The 20,399-nt window shown below is 41.6% G+C and overlaps 4 protein-coding genes across 6 annotated transcripts in view; 2 read left to right on the plus strand and 2 right to left on the minus strand.

The window, feature by feature from the left end:
• LOC129368878 (uncharacterized) overlaps positions 1 to 1,755 on the minus strand; it is a 75,277-nt gene extending 73,522 nt beyond the window's left edge. Inside the window, exon 1 of the mRNA XM_055044045.1 lies at positions 1,550 to 1,755. Coding sequence (XP_054900020.1) covers positions 1,550 to 1,563 — 14 coding nt within the window. The 5' untranslated portion in view covers positions 1,564 to 1,755. The remainder of the gene's footprint in view (positions 1 to 1,549) is intronic.
• Positions 1,756 to 1,789: 34 nt separating this feature from the next.
• On the plus strand, positions 1,790 to 7,647 carry ppm1nb (protein phosphatase, Mg2+/Mn2+ dependent, 1Nb (putative)). 2 transcript variants are annotated; one of them, XM_055044047.1, is made up of 7 exons: positions 1,790 to 2,533; positions 2,632 to 3,203; positions 4,722 to 4,839; positions 6,205 to 6,319; positions 6,424 to 6,487; positions 6,584 to 6,646; positions 7,487 to 7,647. In XM_055044047.1, exons 1-6 carry the CDS (start codon positions 2,128 to 2,130, stop codon positions 6,599 to 6,601), a joined length of 1,293 nt encoding a protein of 430 aa, XP_054900022.1. In that variant the 5' UTR covers positions 1,790 to 2,127; the 3' UTR covers positions 6,602 to 6,646; positions 7,487 to 7,647. The 2 variants fall into 2 exon arrangements, with proteins under 2 accessions (XP_054900022.1, XP_054900021.1); XM_055044046.1 differs by having other exon boundaries at positions 6,584 to 7,647.
• Positions 7,648 to 9,119: 1,472 nt separating this feature from the next.
• kcnk12l (potassium channel, subfamily K, member 12 like) lies at positions 9,120 to 10,928 on the minus strand. Its single transcript, XM_055043837.1, has 2 exons — positions 10,535 to 10,928; positions 9,120 to 10,096 (listed from the first exon to the last, which is right to left on the minus strand). The coding sequence occupies exons 1-2, from the start codon at positions 10,926 to 10,928 to the stop codon at positions 9,120 to 9,122; spliced, it is 1,371 nt and encodes a 456-aa protein (XP_054899812.1).
• A 2,900-nt stretch (positions 10,929 to 13,828) lies between these two features.
• ccdc61 (coiled-coil domain containing 61) lies at positions 13,829 to 20,307 on the plus strand. Of its 2 annotated transcripts, none has more exons than XM_055043536.1 (13): positions 13,829 to 14,055; positions 15,057 to 15,219; positions 15,312 to 15,394; positions 16,121 to 16,281; positions 16,373 to 16,525; positions 17,026 to 17,233; positions 17,312 to 17,412; positions 17,515 to 17,735; positions 18,079 to 18,157; positions 18,251 to 18,448; positions 18,522 to 18,555; positions 18,740 to 18,803; positions 19,205 to 20,307. In XM_055043536.1, exons 2-13 carry the CDS (start codon positions 15,072 to 15,074, stop codon positions 19,297 to 19,299), a joined length of 1,545 nt encoding a protein of 514 aa, XP_054899511.1. In that variant the 5' UTR covers positions 13,829 to 14,055; positions 15,057 to 15,071; the 3' UTR covers positions 19,300 to 20,307. The 2 variants fall into 2 exon arrangements, with proteins under 2 accessions (XP_054899511.1, XP_054899512.1); XM_055043537.1 differs by having other exon boundaries at positions 17,312 to 17,394.
• Positions 20,308 to 20,399: the final 92 nt, after the last annotated feature.

The raw sequence follows: 20,399 nt of genomic DNA on the forward strand, positions 1-20,399 counted from the left end.
TGACTTGCAATATTTTATCAAATTGTATTTTGGGTTTTTTATGCCTGTATTTAACTAAAACTCTTGTAACAGTGTTTGATTCTTGCTGGTATTTCTTGAAAAAGAGGTTTGTGAGCTCAAATAAATATTTAATTAGAAAAAATATGCAGATTATGAGTAAGCACTAAAACAACAAATGACTAGTTAGAGGAAATCAAAAGTCAAGTAAGTTATTTTCTTTGCTCTTTTGCGACCAGCAGCGTGTTGTAAATCACACGTCCAAAGTTGTCAAAGCACATCAAGCTACATGATTAATTACAGAGGGGGGAGCCGTCGTTCTGGCTGACCCCACAGGTTTGAGCTGTTGTCTGACAAACGCCACCAAGGAAAGCAGCTGTCAGTCACAGCAGGTTGTATAATCATGAGAAAACAAAATCTGTTCATTTAGATTAGAATAAACCCAGAGGGGATTTTAGTCCTCAAGCTACGGCAGCTTAATCCATTACAGATTTCAGTTTTTATGTATTTTTCCCACTTTTTTTTAATCAATTGAAAATGATTTTCTGTGTAGTCAGAACCAAGTGATAACAACAAATGTATCATTTAATTTAAATCTCCAATCCATGACCTTTGAAACAATAATACGGTTGTTAATATGGCAATTGGTTACAATTTCTCAATCCCTTTCTGCGAGTGAATGGAATCTATATCAAGTCTGTCCATCAGACTTGATATTGATCAAAAGGCCAAATTAGTAATTTGTATTTTTTTTTAATGAAGTATAATAAAACTGTCACTTTGTTGTGACATTTCAGTGTAAAACAGCTAATGTGTGAAAAATTCAAGCACCTGGTCAGAAACAACCAATCACTTTTGCGTATGCGCTGCTCACAACCTCCCCCTTGCTCTCTGCTTGGTTGCAGCTGGTTCACCACAATGGAGCGTGTTGAGAATGCTCCACTCTGATGATGATGATGATGGATGAATGGTTTTCCTGGAACGTTAAGGTGCTTCTTCACCATGCGCACATTTAGCAGCACGAACACAAGGATGATTGACAGCACTAAAACGTTTTAATTGACTCTGGTCGATTTTGAATGGGAGTGACAGCAGTATCGCTTGGGAGGAAGCGGAGGAGCTCAATTTTTTTCACAGATTATCCGTCTCGTAAACTGTCACAATTTAGTGACAGTTTTAACAAATACGTACAAAAAAGTTATTTTTTCATTAAAGGTTACCAACTGTAGCTTTAAGTTGGAGCAGCGGATTAAAATCGACTGGAAACTAAAGGCACCAATTACAAAAAAGTCACAGTGGGGCCGTCCAACAAGACAAAAGTCTTTTCATATTTTCATCTGAAAACATAAAAGCCATGCGTTATTCAGTTATTTCCCTTGTGATGGTCTAACAAATCTCATTTTTATCAAATGCTCGTCCTTACACACAATTAAACAATGGCTGCAGCTGAAATTACAGGCTTTATTTTAGAGGATGCATGTGTCACCATGACAAATGTTTAAAAAAGGAAACCAAATAAATTGTGATATCACTTTAAAGAGATCATCCACACCAGAGTCTCACCATCGAATCACATGTTCTCCAAATGGCCGACAGCCCTTTAATCCACAAGCCTATAATCCCGGCCGAGCAAAGGTTGAGATTACCATCAGCATGGGAGGACCAGAGCTGCAGATAGGAGGACAGAGACAGAGGGAGAGCAACAGGGGAAGAGATTGGTGCACACAAATAGCCAGCCAATCACCGCAGAGGCAGGGAAAATAACAAGGCCGGCGGGGGGAGAGCTGGAGAAAGAGGGCAGAGCTATGAAAAAGCGAGGGAGAAGGTGAAATCACAGACCCACAGAGAAGACACCAAAAAACAAAGAGGAGAGAGGAAGGATGAGGGGAGGAGAGCGTGCCGATCAGTGAGGTCTTCAGAGGGAAAGACGAAAGGAGATGAGCATCGAGAGGGAGGGGAGCAGAGCATCCATCAGCTGAGGCAGCCATGCTCTGAGCCCTGGAGCAGCAGGGCTACGCAGACACAGCACAGGCCCAGAGTCAGGCCAGAAGCTCGGCCCTGCGTCCCATCCACAAGCACCAGAGCCGGGACAAGCGAAGATCACACCCTCACCAGCTGGACATAGGAGTCATGAGGACGGCCAGGAAGGGCAACGTGGAGATGCCTGCATTCGTACGGCAGCTGGTCAAAGAAACAGAGAAGAGGGTCAGCTCTTTCTTCAAAGGGGGACGCGGGGGGACGTCGGACGGGGAGCAGACGGGGGAGGGGGAGAAGGAGGAGGTGATCCCCAGCCCGTACCTGGACCGGCCGGTGCTGGACAAGCTGACAGAGGAGGGCTGCGCCCGCTGGGGCCTCACCTACGCTCTGGGGAGCATGCAGGGCTGGAGGGCCAACATGGAGGACTTCCACAACTGCGTGCCGCAGCTGGGAGGAGAGTTCGCCGAGTGGAGCTTCTTCGCCGTGTTCGACGGCCACGCCGGCAGCACGGTGGCCCAACACTGCTCCCAGCACCTTCTGGGGCACATCCTGGCCACAGGTAAAAGATTTCACACGAAACATGTGATGAAGGCATGCAGTTTTTTTTGGGGGGGGGGGTCGGGTTCAGTTTCAATTTACACTCATTTGTGCACACAGGTGGGATCGGACCTGAGGACAACCCTGAAAAGGTGAAGGGGGCCATCATAGAGGGCTTCATGCAGACAGACAAACACCTGCACTCTGTGGCCCGGCGAGAAGGCTGGGAGAGAGGCGGCACCACCGTGGTGTCCACCCTCATCTCCCCATACTACATCTACTTCGGCAACTGCGGCGACTCCAGGGCCGTGCTGAGCCGCTCGGGGCAGGTGCGTTTCTCCACCGAGGACCACAAACCGTACAGCCCTCTGGAGAAGGAGCGCATCGAAAGCGCCGGCGGGTCGGTGTCCCTTCAGAGGATCAACGGTTCCCTGGCCGTGTCCCGAGCGTTGGGGGACTTCAGCTACAAAGGGGCGGAAAACCGGACCCCCAGCCAGCAGATGGTCTCGCCGGAGCCAGAGGTGTGTGTGGTGGAGCGCTCGCCCATGGACGAGTTCCTGGTGCTGGCCTGCGACGGCGTGTGGGACACCATCAGCAACGAGGAGCTCTGCGCGTTCGTCCACAACCGGCTGCAAGTCTGTACTGACCTGAGAGATGTCTGCATGCAAGTCATCGACCTCTGTCTGTACAAGGTCAGAGTGACGTCTATGCGTGTCGCTTCAGGTTTAGTGGGTCACAGCATGGTTCCACTGTGAAGAACAACGAAGAGTTTTACTTAGAGCACAAACCAAAACAGGAGGTTTCATAATTCTGTAGGTTTTATCCCTGATCTAAAGGTTTTAATTCAGCTTAGAGTAACATTGCCAGTCAATCTTCAGACAGTGTCATGTTTAAAAGGATCAATAATTGTTTAATTAGTTATTTGATTTTAATTTGACAGGTAGTTGGCTCAGCAGGAACTTGAAATAAAATCAAATGTTACTGTGCAATGGGAATTAAAATTGTGTTTTTAAGAAATGTAATGCAATTTGAATACAACAGGTTTAGGAGTAGGAGTTTCTTAAAGAGACAGAGGCCCAATTTCAAGATTTAGATTGCCAAGTGAAATTTCTTTGAAGTTTCACTTACAGCATTTTGTAACAACTTAAGATAGAATAGTTACGTGATTGTGCTTTAAAATGGCACTGTATGCCTGGAAAATACATAATATTTTGAACACAAGCAATTAGAAGAGGGCTGCTTATAAAGACACATGTAGCAATTATCGGAATTTTGTGTTTTTGGCCAGTTCCAATTTTCTCATTAAGTCCTACAATATCTGATGAAGAAGCAATGACATTCAAAAAAATTTTTCTGGCCATGATTTCATTGGTTAATAATTAGCATTAAGAGCAGAGGCGACTTCACGCTGTGTGTACTCTGCTCAAACTTCCTGCCTTAAATCTTGCTCTCTCCCTCACTCGCTTGTGTCTTAATTAAACCGCAGGCATGCCAATAGTTTCCAATGTCTCTATACTTCCTCTGATTTAATTTAAACACTCCAGTGACTCTGACAACAGCTGTCTTACTGAGTTTTCTTCACTGAGCAACAACTTCCTCACTGCAGAGTGTTGTGTGAGCAACCTGATTGGTTTTATTTATACATTACAGGTTAATAGGAATATACCTGTTTGTGCTGTTGCATTCTTGTGAACAATACTGAGAATCCCTGGTTGTGAAAGCCAGGACACTGACTGGAAATCCAGCGCTGACCTCTGCTAAAGCTTCATTTACGCTGCGGCTGCTCTTCATGGTATAACAGCCTTCTCAGCGCTTCTAAATAGCCTGCAGGAGTGTCATTGATTTCTCCTGGATCCCCAGTCAAACGGACCCATTTCAGAAACTATCACAGATCACATCCCAAAAATCTTTATGCATACAAGATTTGATTCCTTGTAGAAAGATATTCTCACAAATCAACACACATTCTTCCTCCTGTGCTCCATCCTGCCGGGACATCATGTCTCAGTTATGTAACGAGCTTCAGCTTGAATGTGCAGCACAAAGTCAAAATGTTCTGCTCGGTTTACATTTTCCTGCTTCACTCCATCCGTGTGACAGAGGCGGTGCAAAACCTTGAGACGCAGCTGACCCATTTCTAAAGCGATTCAGGCAGGGCGAGAGCGATCATTACTCATCCCGTGCTGACGCCGCTTCGCTCTGCTTCACAGGGCAGCTTGGACAACATCAGCATCATCTTGCTCTGCTTCCCGGGCGCCCCCCAGCTGTCAGCAGAGGCATTACACCAGGAGGCCGAGCTGGAGGACTTCCTGGAATCCAAAGTGGCAGGTGTGTTGGGGGGAATAAACTTTATAATGCCATAGACTCTGCTATTCAACTTTAAAACCACGGTTTTCTCAAACCTTCCGACTGCAACTTCAATATCTGCATTTATAAACCCAAACGTAGATACATTTGTGTATTGGCAATTACGTCCCAAATTGATTATGATGCAGTTAAAATAAATAAATTTAAAAAAAGACCTTACCTTTGTCATAACTCCTTGATTGTGTTTTACAGCTGCCTCCCATTTCAGTGGAGTAGGAAGCTGAGAGTAATTAAAGCTGCTGAACATGTGACATGCACTATTTTTAAAAATTAGCCTCTAATAGACCTTTTTCACGCTTCCGGGTTTGAAAGCGGATGTGGGGTTGGACAACTTCCGGAGGCTATAGCGTTAGCATTAAAAGGCCAGGAAAATGGCTCAGTCTCGGCGCAGTTGTTTTTTTTCAGTCCCTGGTTGTTCATGTGGGGCAAGAAAACAGCCTTATCTGTCATATCATGCGTTCCCGACGGACCCGGACCAACGGAGGCAGTGGATCCAGGCGATCCGAAGAGATAAAGGTCCGGACTTTTGCATAAAGACGGGGAGCACTTTCGTATATAGCCGCCACTTCACACCGGAGGATTTTATTAGCGGATCCACCACCAGCCGCCTTAAAAGTGGAGCTGATCCTTCCCTGTTTGCCTGGAATAACTTCACTGCACCGGCAATGTGTTTATTTATATATATATATATATATATATATATATGGAATCAACATATGTGCTATTAGTGTTTTGCAGAGATGATCTAATAACTTAGTTTAATGTAATGCTACACAATGCAAACAGCACCGATAGAAATTATTCACCTCCTCAAAGTTTTTCCACCTGTTTACAACTCCACATAAAAAATAAACACAAGAATTGGTGTTATAAAATGAAATAGCAGATGCAAAATAACAATAATGTTGAATTGCAATTCATTAAAATGCTGCCCAATACAAAAGGTGATTTGCAACAAGCAAACTGAAGGAGCATAAATGCAATTTAAAAAAAATGCCACACTAAAAGACGAGGGCAGGCTATAGGCATTCAGCAATATCCCGAAAGGCCTATTAGAAAGAAAGTCAACCATCATACTCTCCAGCAAACTTAACATTAATTATTTTTGTAGAGTTCAGCAAATAAGAAGTGCTAATAGTAAACAGATGCAGAGAGTGATAAGATAACCAAACATAAGAAATTAAAACGATGTGTGATTTGAACAGACAAGGTTGCCAACAGAACTGCAGAACAAAGCAGTTTACTTCAAAAGTGAAAGTACACAAAGTATGGAGGTGTTTGCTAAAAGTGCCTATGCGAGTGTTTCTGTGTCCTGATGTCTGACAGAAATCTATGACGAGCTGTCCGCCTCCGGGGAGGAGCCTGACCTGCTGTCTGTCCTCACAGTCCTGGCGTCCACCGTCATTCCTGGATTACCTCCAGGTGGAGGCATACAGAGCAAGTAAGACAGCCAAAATGGAACCTAATGTGTCAACATGTAAAGTCAAAGCTACACCTATAGACTGGTAACAAAAAAAAGAACACCATGTCACTTTTGTGTTACAGAAGAAACTGTATTATCTCTGCTTACTATCATCAAAGAGAGACACACAAGCCTGCAGTACCAAATGTAAGTCCACACTAAACAGTTTTCTCACTGAAATCCATTTATTTTATCTTAATATGTAAAATATACCTCTGTTTTCAACATTGTTTTTTATAACAGGCTCTGGGAAGTTCATGAGACCTTGAAGTGGAGACTCTCTGACTCAAAGGGACTGTAATAAATGTGAATATTAAACTGTTTCCTCATGTGTGCAATCTGACCATAAGGGGGAATCACATGACCTGGCAAAGGTGTTTGTTTACATCATGCTCGCAGGCAGCATCTTGTTAAAACAAATGCAATGCACAAAGAGATCTAATAAAGCCTAAAACTTTATATTTGTACCAGACGGATATTTTGTAAAACGTACTCAGACACAGAGCAAGGAATGAACCTCTGCCTCTAATTCAGTGAACACACAGCACAGCTACTCAAGTCCAAGGACACATCAGTACAACTGGATTAAAGCCAACTGTGACACTACATTTTCATTGGATAAAAAAGCAGGACTATTTGATGCACATGAAGTTGTATTTTAAAGAAAATTGTAAGTAAAAATGTTTAGAATTAAACAGTTAATTGTCAAACAAGACATATGTGAGCATGCAAATGGCTATTTGTTCCTACAGGAAATAGTAACAGTGAAAGGGAGTCAGGGAACTCATTTGTATTTCTCATTGCCGGTGATAAGTAAATAATTACAAATATTTTATTATACATAGATAAAGGAAAAAATGCATTTCACAAACCAGAAGAGAATTTTTTTTTTTTATAAAGTGGATGATAATGTCTGTATTTTATTGTAACTGCAGGGAAGAAAAAAAAGCATCTGCTTATCAGGAAGTTCGACCAGAACATATCCAGACAAAGGCCTGAATCTGAATTTAATGACAAATCAAATTTCTAAATGGCCATGTTCATGCATTTACCAACTTTCTAAAGAGTTTGAAATTGTCTGTGAAATATATTTTCTCAGTGAATTGATCATGTCCTGTGCTGCCTTATTCTTCTTTTATATTGTAGATAAAACATCAGCAACAAACAAGAGAACGGGTCGGTTTCCAAACTGGTCGTTTATCTACACCATTCTGCATCATCCTGTTACGTTTGTGTATCATTTTCTGTGTTTAAACATTAAATGATGAGAGTAAAGATTTTAATCTGAATAAAGAATATATGATTGACTTTTTATGTTTCCAGTGATTTTTATATTTTTTCACCTATGGAAAATAAACAATCTTCATTTTAAGATTGTTTAGTTTTTGGGAGACAGAAAAACAGACAAAAATAATAGTTAAGAAAAAACAAATTGCATAAATGTTAAAACGTATTTGCATTAAAATAAATATTTGATGCTGGAATTCTGTCTCCCACCTTTTGAACATATGGTAAAACATCTATAAGGACATAAAAATGGCTGAAGAAGAAACACAATAAGGTAATGGATTGCCACTGCAAGTGTTTGGACCGGAGTCCAACAGAAAAAGTGTCCAGGGAGCTAAAGCTTTAAGTCACCAAGCAGCGGCAAAGAGAAATAAAACATTTAAAGCTAGTTTCATGAGGAGTGCGCTAAACTCCCCCCTGAGATGTCTGCAAACTCAGTGAGCAGCAACAGAAAAAGTCTTCCTGCAACACTTGTCAAAAAAAAAATAAAAAATAATCCAACATCTGTTTCCTGGAGATTTGACACTTCTTTGATTAACAAATGGTAGAATTTTAACATTTATTTACAATTATTTTCTGTCTCACAGCAATATAATAAAACTTCCAAACTTACTAAATTAGTTCACAATTTCTGCCAAAAATGTTTCTTTATTGAAACAAAAATCTAAGAAAAAAGACTTTGAACTGTTAAAATAAAATGTCTGTTAAAAACACGCCACATCAATGCTACATGCCATAGATGGATACTTCTGTCCTTGCATAGTACAGAGTCTCTTAAGAGTTCGTTGTGGATCGCTTAGGCTTTTCTCTCTGTGTTTATATGATGGCGTGACTACTTATGTGGCACTTATTGACACAGGAGTGTGCTTTACAAGCCACATTTGATTAGATGTTCTCTGTTGAAAGCCCTGGATCTTCTTCAAGATGACTGTGAATTTAAATGACTTCTAAGATGGGTGCTTTGTGAGCAATCGACAAATTAAAACGTCTCCTTTTTGCTGCTTGACAGCCTTTCTGCAGGAGATATTTTTAAAAACAGGTCACATTCTAATTATTTTACGTTTGAAAGGGATAACTAAGAAGCGATGGTAGATATTGCGTTTGCACATTGTTAACTAAAGTGATCTGATACAACCCTCTCTGTTCAGTGAGGTCCAGCAACATGTGCAGCATTCTTCAAATCAGCAGCCTCCTTTAAGTGGTCCTTCACTGCTTCTTTCGCCTGATTGCTTTGGTATGAGTCAGTCACTTGATGACTTTGGGCCCTTCTTCACGAGTCTTTTTTAAGCAAAAAATTCTATTTTTTTTCTCGCCTCGCCAAATGAAATGACCACTTACTTGCTTTGCAGAGTTCACTATGAAAGTCCGCTGTTCTCTCAACTGAACTAATCTACTGCACTTGGGGCAAAAACAGTCAGAATTCACATGATTTGGTTTTCAAATGCAGATAGGACAAACGTAATGATTTTCTAAAGAGCCCAGAGCAATGACGCTATCTATCCACACTGGTTTCCTGCAGGCGATTGTTCATAATTCCCAAGGCCCCCACCCCTCCAGAAAACCCGTTCTGGTGCCCGTAGCTCTGCCGTGGCCCTTGGTGAGCAGTTTCACTCAGCTGCTTTTGCAGCAACGCCAGAGACACCTTATTGGACACCATGAACTCATTGACAGAGATCATCTCTCCAGACAGACGACGGCCCAGATGCACTTCAGCCCCTGGACCAGCGTCTGTCTCGCTGTCACACACACTTTCCACAGAGCCGTCTGTGTAGCGTTGCCTTCCCATGGTGCACTGGGTGGAGATAGGCTGCACAGCGTTGCGTTTCACTCGCTTGAGTCTGAGGCGTGCCGCCGGACCCCTCTGGCTTTGCTTTTTACCTCGAAGGCAGGGGCAGGAACAGAGCTTACGCTGCCCAGAGCAGGCCAGCTTCCCCAGGATCCAGTTGAGAGTTTGCTTGATAATGATAGAAATGACATTGAAGAGCGAGTAGATACAGCACACTCCCATCAGGATGAAAAGGCAGTTTCCGAGCCTGTAGGCTCCTTGGGATTCATAGTGCTCCCTCTGGCTGCTCACCAGGTCCCCAAAGCCGATGGTGCTGAATGCCACGAAGCAGAAATAGAGGGAGTCGACGTAGCTCCAGTTCTCCATGGTGCTGTACAGGGTGGAGGCGCTGCAGGCAATCACAACGGACGCCAGTCCCAGAATCAGCATCACGTAATAGACTGACGGTTTCCAGCCTTCCAGGCTGTCCTCTTCACCGGATGATTCCTCTCTGCTTGACACCACACCCGCTCCTCCGCACCTCAACCGCCGCTCATGACACCAGCGCATAATGTATGCCAACATGGTGATGATCCTTTCGAGGAAGAGGTTGAAGAAGAGGATGGTGGCAGCGCAACCAATGAGGCCATAGAAGATGAGGAATATCTTTCCGGCGATGGTGGCCGGTGTGGTCATGCCAAAACCTGGAAAGGACAAGTGAAGGTTAAAAAACTGAGAGAAATTTTTTAATCAAACAAAATTGTTGTGAAAATTTTTTGCTTGGACAAAAATTTTTCATCATCATGAAAATGTTTCCAGAGGTCATCAAAGGTCAACCAGCATCCTCCACCACATTTACAAAATCAAACAAAATATGGTATCAAAATTTAAATTGCACAAACCATCACAAATGTAGCACAATAGACTGACATCAAACCCTGTTTGATGTCCTCATTAAAGTCACTTTTATGTATGAAATTTTTTGCTACACAAAAGTTTGACACCAATTTGGTTAGATTTGAAGAAAACCCCAGCACCCTCTTCAAACATTACTCAGGTAAAGTCAGCGGTGGCAGCATCTTCACAATTATTGCCTCAATTACTGAAGATTTCATTTCAAGTGTATAAAAGTGAGTCATTACCAATAGTAGAGACCACAGTCCCCACAAAGTAAAAAGCTCCAGAAAAGTCCCAGCGTGGCCTCAACTCGTCCACTCTGATCCCAGCTCCGTTCGCCTGCTCGTACTGCCGCAGCAGGGTGTGCAGGGCGCCCAGGTTGACCCTGTACCGCCTCGTGAAGTTCTCCAGCTGCTGCCTCCACAAAAGTCGGGCGCGGATCTCAAATGGGTGCTCCAAAGCTGAGAAGATAGCTGCTCCGCACAGCAAGTAGAGAAGGATGAGGCCGGCCAGCAAGCAGAAACGAGCGTTGTCTTCGTTCAGGGGAGCTCGGGAGCAGCAGCAGCAGCAGCAGCCACCTGCAGCCCTCCTCTGAGCCATGAGCGCAGCCGACGCACAGAGACGCCACTGCAGAAGCATACACCTCCACCCCTCTGCCGGCGCCCCCCAAGTCAAACACCGTTTACTTGCATTTTTGCAAGGAAAGCCAATTGAAAAGGATAAATGCGCTGCGGGCTGCTTTGATTATTTTATTGTGGAAAATCTGGAACAACATACAAAAAGATGCAGAGCAATCAGTAGCTGTTTCAAATGTAAACCTTTTAGATGATTTAGATTCATCTTTGCCATGTTTAAACAAATCAAAGTGAAAACGTGACTAACTTGGACTGAATCAGAACCTCGTAAGGATTATAAGAGTGGAAAATAAACACTTAAAGAAAAAGAACCTTTGTAAAATTATACCATTTTACATGCAAGCCAAAGATCATTTAACAAATAAAGTATAAAACCAGTTTTTATTCTACCTGGATGTTGAGAGTCCGCTTCACAGAGCGTAGCTGGTTAGTGTGAGCTTCTTCCATGTGTGTGCTGAACAATGACAAGAAGCCTCTTGAGTTTTGTGTGTTTGTGTGCGTGTGTGTGTGTGTGTGTGTGTGTGTCTGTCTGATGTTTCATCTGTCACACAGTGACATCATCATCTCCTATAAAAACCACCTTCTTTTGACACCGCCCTGAGTGATATAGTTCTCTCTTCATTGTCAAAGTCCTTCTCTTGATTTTACACATTTACAAGATCCCCGATTGGCCAAACTGGACTAAAAAAACTTCACTCATTTAATTGTTGATTCAGACATTTGATTGTGCCGGCTATCCAGACACAAATGGCATTCTTCTAATTAAACAGGAATAATTAAAACTATAAAAACCGAAACCATTATGTGAACACAAGTTTGCCAAATCACTTTAATAACATCAGAGTGTTGGAAACATTATTTTCCGCCTCTGGTTTTGGGATCATGATGCAGCTTGCAGATCCACTAAGTGGCTTTTTGTTGTTCTGCAGACTGTGTGGGAGGATGTACCGAGCATGAGCATCAGGTTTTCTGTCTGTTCATCCCTTTAATCTTGTCTGGTGCTGCAGGTAAGGGCACGGGTTCCCCTCCCCGCCAGCACACAGCATTGGGCAGGTGTGGAAGACACGCTGCCCATCTGCCTTAATATGAAGAAAGCCATTGGTCTTTGCTTAGTGCTATTTTTCAAAATGTTACACAGCCACAGAAAAGAATGTAATTATTCTTTCCTTTGTGGAGATGTTTAACTGAGCAAATCAGCAAAGCAACATGCAGGTGTTTGCACCCATTCTTGCAAGTTTTGAAAATTCATCATATTTTGTTTTAATAGTATGGATGCAGATTTTGACATATTAGAAGCTCCAACTGTAATGTAGTCTGTTGCCATTTTAAGTGAAGGATAAGCACTTCCCTGTGTCTCTGAGATCCGTAGGACATTAGGGACAAACTGCAACATGACGACTAGCGAATACAGCAGATAAGTCGGAGACAAATATGGAAAAGACTAAAACATACACCCAATAATCCCCTATTGTACAAAGCTTTGTACTTGAGTTACAGCTCAGGTGACAAATCAAATTGATGATGGTATTCTTAGCTGCACCTCACAAATATGGCCCTGTTTGAAATTTCTAAGAAGAAACCCATTGCTAAAAATAAAAGCAAAACCAAAAGAAAAACAAAAAACATGAGAAGTCCTGTTGACCATTGTGGCCTACGTAGAAAAAGGCTTGTGTTGTTGGACACTGAAAATATTGATGCCTTCCAGTGTAGTATGCCACATGTCGTGATTGACCTTGTTCCTCAAGTATTTCTATCAATAAATGTTTGTGTCGGTAAAACAACTCTCCACTGAGAGAAGTTGTATTTGTAGGTTATAATTGGGGAAGTCTGTGTTTCCTGAAATAGCCCACAGGTCAAAGGAAGACAGTGGGTGGTGTGTGAGGAGGTCAGACATCTGCTGCACAGGCTGCAGACTGTGTTTGGTCCTGTTCCAGTGGTAGTTTGAGTAGGTGTGATTACCGCAAACACTATAGGTGAAACATCAAAGATCATTTCAACATTTTTGCAGGTGTCGTTCAATAAAACAATACTTACAAAAATAATTCTCTGCTGCAGGAATACAGAATATCATAAATGCTTGCCATCATTTCTACAGAATTGATGGCAATTCTATAGAAATCTAGCATGGAACTGTGAAAGCAGATTTTTTACTTTAAATACCATTACATTCAAACGAGGACTGTATTTTTCACAAAGTCGAGTCCAGAAACATAAAACATCTTGTTTCAAATGTTATGCTTGTATCTCAAGTTTTTTTTCTGTGCTCAGATTTAATGTCACAAATATTCTCCCCCCTTTACTTGAATTCTTCTCTCTGCACTCTTTCAATAAAAATGTGTTCTGTTAGGCTCTGAATATAGAGATTTGGGTACTTTCTTTTTGTAGAAAAATGAAGTAAATCAATTTATTTCAATATAAAACTTATAAAACTAAAACTTACTGTAAGTAATGTACATATATTTTAGGACAAAGTTAAAGAAATGCCATTGACAATTTATACAATTTACTGTAAAATTATGATGACCTCCCCATGGCACAAAAGGCTTAGCAGAGAATAACATAAAAACAACAAAGCGTGTGTACAAACAAGACATCTCATTTGAGCAAACTATATGTTTTCTTTGGGTGAGTTTGTAAAAAAAAACAAGCTTGTTCTTTATTAGTTTAAGTTAATCACACTGGGTAGAGTGTTCAGAAATTGAGTGGGGCTACTTATACTTCCTACTTATACTTCTTTATAATATTACCTACGTGTAAGTACAAAGTATAGTTTATATTTTTATTTTTAAATAGTTGCTCATTCCATTCGCGTTTCCTTACCAGTGGTCTTGTTTTGGTAATGTCTCTCTGGTGCCGCTAGGTGACAGTATTGCGCTTGGTGAACAACAAGTCTCGGGAGGCAGAGGCAGATCAATACTGACGAAGAAGAATTTAACGGTTCCCGGTTGTTGAACCGCTCTGGTGTCCGCTGCGCTTCACCGATGGATTACAATCTGTTTGGGACTTGAGAGCAATCGCAATTTACTGCCTTCAGGTTTCATTGCGCTCTGTGAAGCGAGCTCCTCTCGACTGTTTCCCAACAGCTATGCTTTGACAGCTTGACCCGGTCAGGATAATCACTGCAACTCCAGGTGTTGTTAACGTGCAATCGTTTGTTTGTCGTGTTTCCAGTCTGAACGCGGCTACGCGACCCAAATGCGTCCCTTTTCAAGCTAAATGTACTGGAAATTTAAGTAATTAGCCCTAACGACTTAGTGATGTCTGTGCTAGCTACATTTAGCTAACGTTGGTCAGTTAATTTGACTGCAGCGGACGCGGTAACAGTCGCTAGCTGACCGCTGGTCAGAAGATGAAAACATTTGCATCTCAGCAGCTTATTATCAGCTTTCCAAAGCCTGTGCTAAAACAAAGTTATTGTCTTTATAAGGCTTTACATGTTTCAAGTTCACTTAGTTTAATACGGCGATTAAAAATATGTTTACAGACTCGCTGTGACCAGAGAAAGTGAAGTGAAGCGCAATAATCCTAACGGGACTACACGACACATTGATGATGTAGTTCATAACTTACTCCCTAAAATCATCACTTCCGATGTTAAATGAGTACCTTGCGTTTTATACGTATTTTTTATTTTCTATTTTTACAGGATAGGTGGAAATGCCAAGTCTTAAACATCTATTCTGCTCACTACTGCCCCGTGTGGTGGTTTTGAATAGAACAAAATAGAAAACTGGGAAATTTTATAGATGGATAAATAGAGGAAAAATATTAATTTTACCAACAGAGCATTTCTGATCAGATGTACACAATTTGTTCAATTTGTCAACTTTTAGCAAGTATAATTAACATTTACCTAAGATTTAAAGTACAGTACCCTCTGGGTGAAAAAATTCCCTTTAACTAACAGGTTGTGCCTGCTGTATAGACATTTTACAGAGATTTTTATTTTTTTGGGAAAGTAAGGTACATATTTTAATTGTGATAATTGTCATGCTCTAAATACTCTGTGAAACTCCTTTTGTGTGAACTATAACGCATCTGCCAGTTAAAGTAACCAATTATGGTTCTCTTCTATCAATCACTATTAATTGGTATTTTTTGATTAAAGACAATTTTGTATTATTCTCTCCAGTGCAAGTCCAGAGAGATGGAAGACGGCTCTGAGTTGATGAAGGACATCGTGTTTCGAGGAGTGGAGTTTTCTGTGAAGATCGAACTGGATAAGAATTTGCTGATTGTGGAAATCTCTGACTCTGTGACAGCAGATCAGTGGCGGGGGGAGTTTGATCCTGCGTGTAAGTGGTTTATTTAAATAACACTTGTAATGTATGACACGGATTGTGCTTGTGTTTATATTTGTGCTTTTTTTTCTTATTCTTTCCGTTAGACATTGAAGATCTCACTCGCAAAACTGGCAACTTCAAACAGTTTCCTATTTTCTGCAGCATGTTGGAATCTGCTGTGAGGAAGGTGCAGTGCTGCATTTTTTATATATCCTAGTAATAATAATAATAGAAACAGACAGGTTTGCTTGGGGTGACACTGGCCGGTGAGGAGAGCCAGTGTTTCCAGTTGAGTGAGAAATGTTCTGCCCTCTCGAGCAGAACGTGTCTCACAGACAGAGATTCTACACGTCCGATCTTTCTAGACGTTATTTGTTAGCTGCTTCAAACAGGCAAAAAAAAGTTAACAATAGTTAATCTTCTACTAATAGACAATAGTAGAAGAAAAGCACTCGAATCCCACCAGATGAACAAATTCAGTTCAAATTACTCAACATATAAAACCATTTTTCTAAAATGAACAACAGCGTCCACAGACACATATCTGCTACTTGTCCAGATTGTTGCCTGATGTCGCAAATTCGCATCAAACAACCAGTCAGACTAATGCTGTTCAACACACACACAGAGGGACATATTGGAGACACTTCATTACCTTCTTACATGCGAAGTTATGCTTATTTTAGCTACTAAATACTTACGTTTAATTTTGTTGAATTTTAAAATTTGTATTTGTGACTTCATTTGGAATTTTTTGAAAAGCAAAATAAGACCAAAGTAATATTTTCAGACTACATGGAGTTAAAAATGTGTTCATGCTTGTAACAGGAAATGATCCAGCAGTGTTTGAGATGCGTGTTTATCAGAGGGTGAAATGAAACAGGCTGCATCTAACCACAGTTTCTCTTTCCAGACGAGTGATTCTGTCACCCTTGACCTCCTGACCTATGCTGACCTGGAGCTGCTGCGTAACAGAAAAGCGGGAGTGGTCAGTCGTCCTCGTGGCCACCAGCAGCAGTCTGCGCTCACCGCCAAGCGATACCTCATCCTCATTTACACAGTGGAGTTTGACAGGTTTGGATCTCCATATGGAATGTTGTTCTGTCCTCTCTTGGACTGAGATTTTCATTTTGAATCGTTGCATTTAATTCCGTCGTATTGGTAGGATACACTACCCTTTGCCGTTGCCGTATGTGGGAAAGCCTGACCCAGCCAGCCTGCAAAAGGAGATCCGAGCCCTCAGGGCTGAGATCAGCGCGCTCACCTCCCATGGAGGCGGCAAATCTACAGATCTGGAAATGCACCGGCTTCGACAAGAGTAGGCCGCTTTAATCTCTGTGTTGCATTCAGGAGTCTGAAGATGTGTTGAGCTATTTAGAGTTTTCATCTTTCTTATCTCTTTTCTTGTATTTTGTTTCTTTTACATTTCTATTCTCCTCCTCCTCTGTTCTGCAATACTTATTTTTGTCACATTAACCCCCCAAAAAATACATTAGAGTTTTGGTGAGAAGGTAAAGTGAATATTTACTCAACACACTTTATGATGTGATGATTTTAATGTTTGGTAGTGCAACAAGAGCATTCCGTTCATTTCTGATGAACAATAAAAAATCAGCTGATACTGACTGTTGCTGCTTTTATCCAGAGTTATTGTAATTAAACAGCAGGTTTTAATGCAGAAATGGAAAATAAGAGTTTTAAAGAAGCAAAATGTTTATGTAAAAGTATAGCGAGTAAATGGGTTTCTGTGAGTTATAATCCCCCTACAGCAACGATAGTGTTATTTATTTATTTTTGACGCCACTGTTTTCCCTGAAGGCTCGCTGCAGTGAAAGAAGAAAAGGAAGCCATGGCCAAGGCTCTGGAGAGACTGCAAATGAGTGGGAGTGACTCTGGACTGGGCAGAGGAGACTGGAGGGTCAAAGAAGTGGTGCGGACGCTGGAGGAGCAGCTGATCAAGGAGAGGGCCAAAAGTCAACGCTCCACAAGCAAAAGGTGCCAAGAACAGCGACTCCTAATGGAGCAGGTGAAAGTTCACTGGGTAAAATCGCTGATGTTTACTTTGTTTCTCTGCTGGATTTAACCTTCCTCCTTCATTTTCTAGTTGGAGGAGCTGAGAGCTTCAGAGTGTGCGCTCCGCGTTCGGGTCAAGAGTCTCACCAGTGAGCTGGCGTTCCTTCGGCGAGGGTTAGACAATCTAAGCGTGTACTATATCTTTACTTTCCTTCTCTTTCATTCATTCATTTGCTTTCATTGTGGACGGAGCATTCAGCACGTGAGGACTCACTGAGTGTTTGCGTTCTGCAGCAGAGTGACGCCTGTTTCGGGTCGCATCAGCTCTCGAGTTGACGGGGAAGTCTATCGGTCGCTGTCGCGTGAGAGGAGTTCTGCGTACGGAGGGGTCAGGGCTCGCTCCGGGTCCAGAGAGCGGCTGGAGGACAGAAGACTGAGGTCAGGGGAGAGGGAAAGGAGGTCGGATTCGTCGGGATCACGTCCTCACATGCTGAGGCCGTCGCCTTCACCCACCAGTACGTACTGCTAATTATTTATGGAGAAGGAAAATGTTGCTTTAAGTTAGTGCTGCGTTCAAGTTACCTGGGATCTGAATTTTCCAGTTTCAAGTACAATTGGAACGCAGCATTAATGCAACAAGATCATCGATACACTGATGCCAGTTATCCATAGTTAAATCAGCAAAATAACCGAGGATTATGTAGCCTGAGACAAAGCAACAATTAAACTGAATTTAGAAGAACTACTCCATTTTTTTTGCTTTTGCACAAGCAAATGTTAAATGTGAATGTCTTTATAAATAATTTTTCGGTCATTAATAATCCCCAATCTCTTGTATTGTCACCGTGTGTCTTCCAGGGTCTCGGGCTCCTCGCTTTGACCCGACTGCCTACATCCAGGACAGGCAGCGCAGGCAGAGAGAGGCAGAACTCAAAAAGTTGGTTCCGATACATTTTCCCTTTTATCTACTCTGTATTGGTTGTAGCAGGTGAATTTATTAACATCTTTTAATTAATTTTTTTATTGCCAGACAGCGGAAGGTGCGACGGGAAATCCTGAATTCCCCGATGCTTCCTGAGCGGGGCCGCTCCCGGTCCAGGGAGGCTTACCCTCAGGCGGTCCGGGCCGGAAGCCGAGGCAGGAGCCTGTCGCTGGAGCGTAGAGGCAGCAGGAACTCCTCTGACAGCTCATTAGCAGACATGGATGAAATGGCCAATACACTTTTCAGGTACTGGGACTGCACTGGAAATGAGTCTTCAGAAAAGTGTCTGAGCTATTTTAATCCTTAATTCTTTTTACAGGGGAAGAAAACAGACATACAATGGACCTAATATGGTGAGTAATGAACTCGATAGTGAGTGGGTAAATGTAAACTATATTTGATTTTTTTTTTTTAAACTGAATTAAATGAGGTTACAAAATCATCAGAGCTATGAAAACAGCACTTATGATTAATCCATTTGTGCCTTTTTTCCCCTTCTGCATGTAAAATTAATCTTGTTTCTATTTTCCGTTTCAGTCTCGAGGCCTTTTGACCAGAAAGCCATTAAGTAGCACTCCAACACACCGAATAAAAGACAAAGGTAACTTTATTAATTCTTTTTTTAAATTCTTTTTAAAGGGGCAGTCGTATGTAAAGTTATAATGTCATTCCCTCTTGGAAAGAACACCTGGAGTTGCTCTGATTCTTTCATGCATGTTTGAGAAATAATTTAATCTCCCACAGCATGTGCAAAACACTTCAGCATCAAATAGCAAAATCTTGGTGGAACTGCTCATCATTTGAGCTCATAACAGCTACTTCTCAGTGAAACACCGGTTAAAAAAAAACTATATTCAAGCCAGAGTTTGTTAGAAACGAGGCCCAATTTCAAGATGTTAAATCAGGAAGTAAAATTTCTTTTAAGTCGTATATTTCAAAAAGACTTAATAAAGTCTCAGTGGATGCTATTTATGGAGTAATCATTCGATGTCCAAACCACAGAGAGCTCCATAGACACTGGGGCTGAGCTGTCAGAGATTGATGCAAGGCTGCAGGCACTTCAGGAATACATGAGGGACCTGGACACAGGACACTAGACGGCTGCGGGAGCCGCGAGTGAGCCAGGCAGTCAGAGGAACACATCCTGGATCAAACAGGAGCAGCTGTTCTAGCGAGAGACTATAGCTCCCCCTGGAGGCTGATCACCATTGCTGCAGGAATCCACAACCATCACTGTGAAGGTCACTGGACTGTTTTTATGTCACTTTTTTATGTCCTAAATTCTTAAATAATTTAAATGACTGATTCTATGTGGAAATTGAAGGTCGTTTTAAAGTCAGCCAAACTTGTGCATGTTTCCAAGAGTTTTGGTTGATGATTATTTTGTTTGGAGTTTTTTTTTTTTAACTATTATGATATATTAAAAGTGCAACGTTAGGTGTCCTTTTGTGTTTACAATTCTTCATCCATCCTCAGTACAGAATAGGGAAGACAAATGGGTCATTTGTCTCTCATTACAGTGTGCCGACATAATATTATACATTTCTACAAATCATCTCTGGAGATGAACTTGACTAAATCTGTTGTATTGTTTTTGTCATGTTTCACATGGTCTTTTGTCTTTCTCTTCAATGGACGCTGCGATAGATTCCAGGGGCAATGTCAAAGCAGATTTGCATGCTGCCAAAAGCACATCTGTTAAAATGTGGTTCCTGCCAAAACTACGTTTTTCACAGGTTTTTTATTTATTTTTTTTTATTATTTTGTTTGAATCTGAAGGTTCCCAGTGTATTTTACCATTAGAACTGATCCACATGTGCATTACTATTGAAGTTTTACTTGTTTTGATCCCATTTCGATAAACCCAAACCTTGTGTGGGAAAGTAACCTGAGCTGACTTAAAGCTGTTTACAAACTAAAATGGCCAAATTTTTTTAACCAAATTGTGTGCAACTGACTGTTACTGTTTTTTTTTCTCCTATTGCCTTTTGTACCTCCTAATGATTATACCACCTTCGAGAAAAAAATGTTTGTATTTTGTATTGGTGGTCTTTATTTCTGTCAGGAATAAATGAACACAGTGAAAGGCTGTGTTGCTAGTGGGATTTTTGGCATCTTGGGGTTTAAATTAAAAAGAAGAGCAGCATACTGAAAATAATTCACTTTGAATACAGATACTGCAATCAGAGGTATCATT

This window comes from Poeciliopsis prolifica, unplaced genomic scaffold (genome assembly GCF_027474105.1).
Source record: "Poeciliopsis prolifica strain line A6 unplaced genomic scaffold, Auburn_PproV2 SCAFFOLD019, whole genome shotgun sequence".
NCBI lineage: Eukaryota > Metazoa > Chordata > Actinopteri > Cyprinodontiformes > Poeciliidae > Poeciliopsis > Poeciliopsis prolifica.